The sequence below is a fragment of the Giraffa tippelskirchi genome, chromosome 3, assembly GCF_054371585.1.
Source record: "Giraffa tippelskirchi isolate mGirTip1 chromosome 3, T2T-mGirTip1v1.2.pri, whole genome shotgun sequence".
Taxonomy (NCBI): Eukaryota; Metazoa; Chordata; class Mammalia; order Artiodactyla; family Giraffidae; genus Giraffa; species Giraffa tippelskirchi.
The window spans coordinates 52043031-52052651 of record NC_137277.1 but is presented as its reverse complement, the minus strand read 5'-3'; the positions used below and the strand labels follow the sequence as shown (position 1 = coordinate 52052651).

Genomic DNA, 9621 nt, shown 5'->3' with positions numbered 1-9621 from the left:
TTCTGCGCATGCTTCCGCCAGTACCTGGCCCAGGCGGCGGCACTGCGCATGTCCGTTGCCCATAGCTCGGCTTCACGGAGTCCTGTGCGCATGCCTCGGTGCCGAACTTGAGGAGCCAGTCTGGGGCCTAGGCGCAGACGCACTGAGCCCCAGCGGCCGGTGATGGCGGCAGCGGCGGCGGTGGCTGCGGCGGGTCCGGGCCCATGAGGCGACGACGGAGGCGGGACGGTTTCTACCCAGCGCCGGACTTCCGAGACAGGGACGCTGAGGACATGGCAGGGGTGTTTGACATAGACCTGGACCAGCCGGAGGACGCGGGCTCTGAGGATGAGCTGGAGGAGGGGGTGAGGCCCGGGGTCCCCGGAGGTGGGGTGGGGGGGGCGCCCGAGGTGACAGGGCCGGGGCGGCGGCGCGGGCTCGGGAAAGCCCGGCGCGTCGGAGGGCGCGGAGACCCGGGAGGGGCGCGAGTCGTTCCCGGAGACCCAGGAGGAGCCGAGGCGCCGCGCGGCCCGGAGCGGGGGAGCGGGCGGGGAGGACCTGGCCCTCAGGTGTGAGGCTGCTGCTGGGCTTGCAGGTGCCGGTCGCGCCCCTCCGCAGCCGGGAGCAGCCCGTGGAGGGGACGGGGAAGGGCGCGCGCGGCAGACTTGCCCGGAGCCCCGGGACCTCAGTGTGCGGGGCGCGCGTGCTGCAAGCGTGTGCGTGTGCGTGTGCGGGGGGAGGGGGACTGCGTTTGCTGGGTGTCCCGTAAGTGCAGGTGAAGCGCGGAAGGGTGTCCCTTCGACTGTGAGATCTCAAGTGTTGCATCTTCAGACGTCCCACAACCACCTCTTTTCTCGGCCTGTCGCTTCTCTCCTAGGAAGCGCTCAGCTGTTAGAAGTGACAGCTGAAAACTTCTGTCGGGAGTAGCGCTGCCGCTGCAGTTACAGCCACCAGGAGTTTTATTTCGGGAGCAAGGGGGCTCTGCTGCATCTTCCAGGGTTTGTTTGTTTGCTTTTTTTTTTTTTAATTTTAAAAACCCCTTCCGTGTGACTTAAAAATAATTTATAACGACACACGGCATTTGTAACTTACTTTTCCCTTAGTTGCAGATGTCTATATTTTTTTCGAAATACTTGATGTAATTTTGGGGTTGAAAAAAACCAACGTTGACAGCTGTGATTTGGCTTGCCAAAAATAAATTGCTTGAACTGAGACTTGTGAATGGTGGTGTGAGGGCTTTCCTTGCTGTAATTTAGGGTGCTCAATTTAGAATTGTTTATAGCTCGGTTTTACCTTTACTGTCTTATTCTTTATTCAAGATAAATTTATTGCAAAATCACAAGTTGTACCTGACGTTCACAAATAGTGTTGTCATGCTAAATCACTGATTCTGGGGCAAATGACCATCAATGATAACCTCATGGTAATTTAGATTGTAAATTCCATTGTCTAGATCAGTACCTGGGTTTATGAGTGAAGTCAGATGTTTGCTCTAACTACAGAAGGGGCCTCCCTTTTTTTTCCCACCCTATCTCCTCCCTCTGGCAAGTAAGTTGTTTCCTGCTTGTTGACAAAAGATGCTATATACCTTAAATACTTTAGGAAAATAGGTTTTATAGAACAGAAATGCTCTTCTAATCAATTGAGTCTAAATCAAAATCAGGCAGTGTGGAAGGTAGGTATTGAGAAATATACTGGTTTTGGGGTTTTGGTGGCTGCACAGCACAGCTAGTAGAATCTTAGTTCCCCAGCCAAGGATTGAACCCAAGCCCTGGCAGTGAAAGTGCCAAATCCTAACCACTGGACTGCTCGGGAATTCCCCTGATGTATACTTTTCAGTATGCTTGCGTATGGAATTTCAGTTAGCCTCTTAATGGAACAAATACAGGATTACTTTCATTACATATAACATACTCTCATCAGTTATATTGGCTCCATATGGCAGTGGCTTGGGAATTAAGAAGGGGAGGAAATGATAAGAAGGGTGCTTTATACCAATAAAATCTTCACCAGTTGAACTGATAGAATTTCCAGACCTTGGGTTTATTATGAGCTGAAAGTAAAATACTGTATTAAGATTCTTGCTATGAACTAGGACCCCTCTTGGATGTTTGTTCTGCTGGGCACAGGCAAATAGGATTTTGAGCAGGTGTGGAAGGGGAGGTCAGAAATTGGTGGAAATAGGAAAGAGGAGGAAATATGACTACTACCCTAGGGAGAGGAGCTTTAATTAAAAGGTAATTAAAGAGGATTTTGAGGAAGAGGCTTCAGCAAAATGTATCTAACTTAGCAATGCTTTTGAAGTTGAAAATGTTTCTTTCGAGTGTGTTATTCTAAGAGATGCAAGGTGGACAAGGAAAGAGTTGGAGTGGAATTGGGTTGGCCACCCAAGGAGATTCAGTGACATCCAGTTTTCTCTATAGATTTTAAAATTCTGAAAAATGAGAGAAACTTAGATTCTTAGAAAATCTGACTACTGTGAATTTATAATAATATAATTAGAATCCTGTCTGTTTGTGATTTTTATACCCCTTAGTGTGTCCATCCGTCAGGTGCTCAGTCGTGTCCAACTCTTTGTGACACTGTGGACTGTAACCCACCAGGCTCCTCTGTCCACGGGATTCCCAGGCAAGAAATCCTGCCAATTTCCTCCTTCGGGGTATCTTCCCAACCCAGGGATCTAACCCAAGTCTCCTGCATATCCTGTATTGCAGCAAGATTCTTTACCCCTGAGCCACTGGGGAAGCCCCCATCTTTTAGTACACAAGCTTTTAAAACATTGGCGCATATCAGAGTAGCCTCACATCCTCATTTTATAGAAAGGAAACTGAGGCATCACGCAGGGATATGATTGCCCAAGACCACGGAGATAACTAGTGGTAGTATCTTCTGACACGGTTCAGTAAGCTTCATTGCACAGCTTCTTCACTGAATTTACTATTCTTGTTTGTAATGTACCTGTTTGTGGTGTGTCAGAGTGAATTCAGATCCTTCCAGCCATGCTCACTGACTGCATGATCTCAAATAAATTGCTTGATCTCTCAGACTAAAGACTCAGAAAAAAGAAGACTCTTTTCTTCTCCATAAAATGAAGATTATATGAGATAGAGTATATCAAGTACTCTCAAAATATCCTGGCACATTATGTAGTTAGCTGGTTTATGGAAATAGAGCTTGTCGGTGTTAACTGATTGCCAAGGAACCAATCATTCAAGTTTACCCTCATCTACACATAAAAACATAATAATAAATGCAGTTATACTAGAGGTGCTGCATTTTTAGAACAGTAGTTTGCTGCTTTCCTTCCTTGCTTTCTTTCTCTTTGTCGTTGGTCCTACTTAGAAATACATCCCCCCCTTTTTAATTTTTTTATTTTTGGCCGTGCTGGGTCTTTGTTGCTGTGTGCGGGCTTTCTCTAGTTGCAGAAAGCAGGGGCTCCTCTTTAGTTTCAGTGCACTGGCTCTTCTCTGCAGTGGCTCCTTTTGCTGTGGAGCATGGGCTCTAGGCACAAGGGCTTCAGTGGTTGTGGCATGTGAGCTTAGTTGCCTTGTAGCATGTGGAATCGTCCCAGACTAGGGATTGAACTTGTGTTCCCTGCATTGGCAGGCAGATTCTTAACCACTGTGCCACGGGAAGTCCTAGAGATACCTACTTTTTAGATATGTTACACTGAGTGAATTTGTATTAGTAAATATATGTATTTATGTAGCATAGTTAATTTTTCAGTGACTAAGAGATGAGAATTAGTGAGTTTTAAATACTACATTAAAACCAGTGGTTGAAAGGGTTTTTGTTTTTCTGTTTCATTGGTGATGATATTATTTGGGAACAGAGTTGAAACTAGAAAAATTTTCCTTTAGAAATTTTCATTAGATTATGAAAATGTTGGAAACCTCTGCTTTCTGTGAAGACACAGGTTAAAAGAGTAAAAGAAAATTGTTAATACAACTTAAAAAAAATCATGAATTTTTACTCTGCTAGTTCAAAATTTGAAATAGAGACTTACTGCCAAATTTCAGATTGGGTTAGTAGATTTTTATAGAGCAAAAAGTTTTTAAAATTTTCAGTGTTTTGAAAAATAGTGCTATATAGATAGTATGTATTCAGGTGTTCATGATTATTAATATCTATATCTTGCATTTTATTAGATACTTACTGTAATGTACTTTTAAATAGCCCAGTATTTGAGGCCAGATTTACTTCTTTCCCCCAGATTACTGAACCTTATTTTATAAGGAAATATCTGTGAACAGCCAGGCAAGTGGATAAATGATTTAATTAATATTTAGATTAAGGATATTTTTCACCCATTCTGTAACAATTTATTTAAAATTTTTTACAGTTTATTTAAATTTTTATAAAATTGGGACTTAAGGCATATTAACTTGAATTTATATATAATTTTAATTTAAAACTTTGCAAATAGTCATTCTGATGGGCTAGTTTGAAACAGTTATCTTGTACAGTACCTTGTTGTTCAGTCACTAAATCCTGTGTCCAGCTCTTTTGTGACCCCATGGACTTGCAGCCTGCCTGGCTCCTGCATCCATGGAATTCTCCAGATAAGAATGCTAGAGTGGGTTGCCGTTTTCTCCTCCAGGGGATCTTCCCAATCCAGGGATTGAACATACATCTCCTGCATTGGCAGGAGGATTCTTCACCCCTGAGCCACAATGAGGAGAATTCTACTTTGTTAATCGTAGTGGCACATACACAAAAAAACATTAGATGGGTCATAAAGCTTAAGGCAGAAAAAAAAATCTGAATAAAGTTTCCTGTGAAGGATAACCGTCAGTATGTCCTATAGAATAGCTTGGTGTTTCTGGTGTTAGACTTCTAGAAACCATTGAGTAGCAGAAAAGAATTGTGCCTCAAAATGCTTGTGCTCCAGAGGTAACGGTAGGAAGTTCTAAGCCCAGATGCAGGTGGTAAGACAGGCCTGGCTGACACCGGAAATGAAACATAGCCACAGGGCATGTGACTTCTTTCTAGGTGGCTTCAAAGTCATAGTTCAGTGTTAATTACTCTCTAGTCTTTAATTTAGAATTAAATAAAGTGAATATTAAAGACAAAACAATTATATACCAATTTTATAGAAGTTAGCCTTTTGTCTTTAAAGTGAAGTCATCATAGGTGATTGTATGAAGCACCAGAGACACCCCCCCAAAAAATCCTTTAACTATAACGACCCCTGCCTGCCCCTCCCACACAAAAGAAGCTGTATCAAGTTGAAACTGCAAGTAATTTTTTTCCCTTGATACCGCACCCCCCCCACCCCATTTGCCTAGCTCTTATCATGAGAGATACATCCTTGGTGTTAGACTTCATTCTGAGTTGTTCACACTGTGAGCAAGTTCTGACTAAAACACTTGTTTTGAGAGGGCATTTGACCACCCATTATGTAAGAATACTGTCCATTTTCTTTGTGTATCATGACTACTGGTATCTTTGAAGAAAGATGAGTTCACCTAAGTGTCTATTGAATTATTCTAAAATTCTTAATAAAAACTTTAAAACTTCTAATTTTGTAGTGCCTATGATAGAAATTGAGAGTTCATAATCAGAATGTATTTAAGAAGACTCGTTTTAAAGCTATATTTTATAATACTAATAACAGTTTCTGCTGCCAGGTTATATTTTAGAGTTCAGTGACTTTCAGTATATTTATAGAGTTATACAGCCATCACCATTGTTTAGTTTTAGCACATTTCTTTCGCCCTCAACAGAAACTCTGGGCCCATTCACAGTCTCTCCTCACTGCCATCCCCAGCCCTCAGCAGCCACTAGTCTACTTTCCATACCTGTAAATTTGCCTTTTCTGGAGCATCCATGTAAGTGGACTTATATAATATGTGGCCTTTTGTGTTTGGCTTCTTTCACGTAAGTTAATGATTTAAGGATCATCTTTGTTGTAGTATATATCAGTATTTCATTCCTTTTTGTAGCCGGATAGTATTCCATTGTTGGAGTTGACAACATTTATCATTTCACTAGTTGATGTTCATTTGAGTTGTTTCCATTCTGGGGCTATTGTAAATAATGCTGCTATGAACATTTATACCTGAGTCTTTGTGGAACATGTTATTTTCATTTCTCTTGGGTAGATACCAAGGAATAGATTTGCTGGATCATATGGTAAGTCTATGTTTAATTTTTGAAGAAACTGCCTAACTTTTCCGAAGTGGTTATACCATTTTACATTGCTGCCAGCAGTGTATGAGGGTTACAATTTCTCTGCATCCTTGCCAAACTTGTTTTTTTTGTTGTTGTTTTTTTAATTGTAGCTATCCCAGTTGATACGAAGTGATATCTCAGTAGAGTTTTGGCTTGCACTTCCCTAAGAGCTAATAATGTTGAACATACTTCCATGTGACTGTTGCCCACTTACCTTCTTTGTGGAAATGCCTGTTCAGGTCCTAACCTACTTTTTTTTAAGTGGGTTACTTATTTTTTTTATTATTGAGTTATAGAAGTTCTTTATGTGTTCTTATTTTATGGATTGTGAAGATTTACTCTCTCCTAGTTCTTCTAAGAATTTTATGGTTTATAGTTTTAGTCCTTACATTTAGGTCTGTGACCCATTTTTACGCATGGTGTGAAGGTAAGGATCCAAAGTAAATCTTCCCATGTGGATATGCAATTGTCCCTAACTGTCATTTATTGAAACAAGTCTCTTTCCCATTGAATTTTCGTAACATCTTTGTCAAAAATCAGTTGACCATAAATGGAAGGGTTTATTCTGGGTTCTCGATTCTATTTCATTGATTTATATTTCTGTCCTTATGCTAGTACAACACTGCATTAATTGCTGCTGTTGCTTGATAGTACATTTTGAAATCAGGACATGTAAGTCCCCCAACTTTGTTCTCCTTTTTGAAGACTGTTTTGCACCCCCTCCCACCCCCCGCCCTTGGTTTTTCTGAGTGAACTTTAGGATAAGCTTGGCTCTTTCTGCAAGAAAGGGACCAGGAGTTTTTAAAAGATTGAGTTGAATCTGTAAACCAATTTGTTTAGTATTGCCATCTTAACAATGTTAAGTCGTCTGATCCATGAACATGGAATGTCTTTTGATTTATTTAGGTCTTTTAAAATTTCTTTCAGCAATGTTTTTGGAGTTATCAAATATAGAAACCTTACACTTCTTTTGCTAAATTTATTTCTAAGTATTTTATTCTATTGATGCCACTGTGAATGGAGTTATCTTAATTTCATTTTTGAATTGTTCATTTTGCTAGCGTACAGAGGGTTAGATTAAGTTTTGCACTCATTTATACTATGGTCAGAATAAATGTTTGGCCAGTATGACTCCACACAATTTGAGAGTGTTGCTTAACTGTTTTGCTTTGATCAGCCATATCATTCATGGCAATATCTTGGAATGGTTGTGGTTACCTTATGCTTAGTTAGGTTGCAGCTACATTATGTTAGTCTTATTATCAAAAGCATGTCAGAATAACTTGTTATAAGTCATTTGATTAACTCAGAATGCGGTACCTTTAGTTTCATAAAATACAGAATACGTATTTTGAATACATGTAATTTTTGAAGGAGAAATCACCTGGTTTTGTTTGTAGATCATGGATGAGTAGCATCTATAGCTTAATTGTCACATAAAATTAAAAGTGAAATCCCCTTAATATTGTTTGTGTGCTTTGCTTTGTTCATCACCACATTTACCTGTTAATAAAGTGTAGAGAATTTGTAAGCTGATTTCTTTCATTCATTCTCCTTCAGTAATGGGGTGAAGCATTAAATTTTTAAATTTCTTGTTTATGGGATTATTTATTTTTAAAACTTTAACATATTTTTCAGGGTCAGTTAAATGAAAGCATGGACCATGGGGGAGTTGGACCATATGAACTGTAAGTATATTTGAAAAGGTTTCACTGTGCTGTCTTTTTTTAGTTTAGGTTATATCAGCTCCAGTTTACAGCCATCATGTGATTTTAATAACCTGTTCTTAAATATATAGTCATATACAGAGACTTGGTTTATTGAGCTTGGCACCAATATGAAAACATATCTGGGGTTTTAAGTTCATGTATAGATTTTGAGAAGAAGATTATTAAAATTCGGAGTATTCTGAATATGAGTCTGAGTGTGTAAAAGATATTTATTAGTTTAATATGGAGAACTACCTTTTCCTACTGAACAATAAAAATTTTAGAAATGCCCCCCAAATCAAACGCTTCTTCTTGTTTTGCTTGTAATGTGTCATCTAAACAGATTTGTACATTCTTGTGTCATTCTGGGAAGGCTTCATTAGTTGAATAAGGTGTTTAATCTGCTCTGTATCCCACCTTAAAGTAAAAAGCCTTGGATTGTGGGGAAACTGAGAAGATCACTCATAGAAAGCATTTAAATGACAGATAAATTGCCACCCTTTTTGGAACCTTTAAATTAAGCATATATGGAAAGATGCATGGTTATAATTTATTAACAAGAATTTTTAGCTGAAAATTTGAACTAATTGGGTACTTTTAGAAAGTACTCAGATTTTCTGCTGAAGTTGCCAAATACAGTTGGATAATATCTAACCTCAGACATTTTGAATAAACTAAATTTGAATAACTAGAAGACTTTTTTCCTTTGTCAGCTTAATAAACTTGTTCTAATTCATCTTAATTTGGGAGCACTTATTGCTTATGAAAGTCAATAATCAGTAGCACATCCTGTAAACAAGCAGATCAGCAGACAGTTCTCAAGCCACCCTAATCTTGACCTACCGTGTCATCGAAGCATTAGTTAACTTAGAGCACAGATACTAAATTTGCTATCATGTACTTTTTTCCTTTTACTTAATTGGAGAATAATTCTCATTCTAACAATACACTGAAGGTAATTTAACCTCTTGCAAATTTACTTTTGGTTTTGCTTTTCTCCCCAGTGGCATGGAGCATTGTGAGAAATTTGAAATCTCAGAAACTAGTGTGAACAGAGGGCCAGAAAAAATCAGACCAGAATGTTTTGAGCTACTTCGAGTGCTTGGTAAAGGGGGCTATGGAAAGGTAGGAAGTATTTTGAAATGAGAGCTGTTTTTGTCTGTCTTGGGTAGATTAATGTTTATACTCTTGTTTCCAGCTCTCTTCTTAGGTCTTTGCAAGCTCTCAGTAAAGAACATGATCATTTAACCTGGTACTATTTGAGCAATGTATGGAAGCTCTCCTCCTCTTACCACTATTCACATAAAAGCCTGGCACTTTGTGGGTACTCAGTCAATATTTGTAGAATAAATAAATAGGCAGCTGGGCTGGGCAATATCTGTTATTAGAGGATTCATTCCTTCCTTTTGCTAAATGGAACCGACTATAGGTATTCTTTTAAAAAAACAAACTACTCCTTACTTTCAAGAGGCATGGCACATTAGATTGGTATCTGTTACTGAGACCTTAATCTAAATTGATTTTCTTTGACTTGGAGTATTCGGAGCAATAGAGTTCGGGAAGCTGAAGAATTTAAGAGAGGAGAAGAAAAATGAAGAACATCTCTTGGTTTCATAGTTTTGCCAGAAGCTTTCTAATTTAAGACCTCACCTTTGAGTGTTCTGTTCAAGAAAATACGGACATTCTCTTTGCCATTCTTTTTCAAAAGACAGAGTTTGGATTAAGCTTGAGAACTGTTTATGCTATTGCATAGTGTTCA

At 39.5% G+C, this 9621-nt stretch overlaps 1 protein-coding gene across 20 annotated transcripts in view; it reads left to right on the top strand.

The window, feature by feature from the left end:
• The first annotated feature begins 139 nt into the window (after positions 1-139).
• The window catches only part of RPS6KB1 (ribosomal protein S6 kinase B1), a 37761-nt gene continuing 28279 nt past the window's right edge, over positions 140-9621 (top strand). For 14 of the 20 annotated variants that reach the window (XM_081585048.1, XM_081585045.1, XM_081585044.1 and 11 more), the window contains exons 1-3: positions 140-344; positions 7792-7841; positions 8867-8987. In XM_081585048.1, coding sequence (XP_081441174.1) covers positions 204-344; positions 7792-7841; positions 8867-8987 — 312 coding nt within the window. In that variant the 5' untranslated portion in view covers positions 140-203. Of the gene's footprint in view, positions 345-856; positions 978-7791; positions 7842-8866; positions 8988-9621 lie in introns of all 20 variants that reach the window. The other 6 variants (XM_081585052.1, XM_081585049.1, XM_081585051.1 and 3 more) reach the window with 1 other exon arrangement.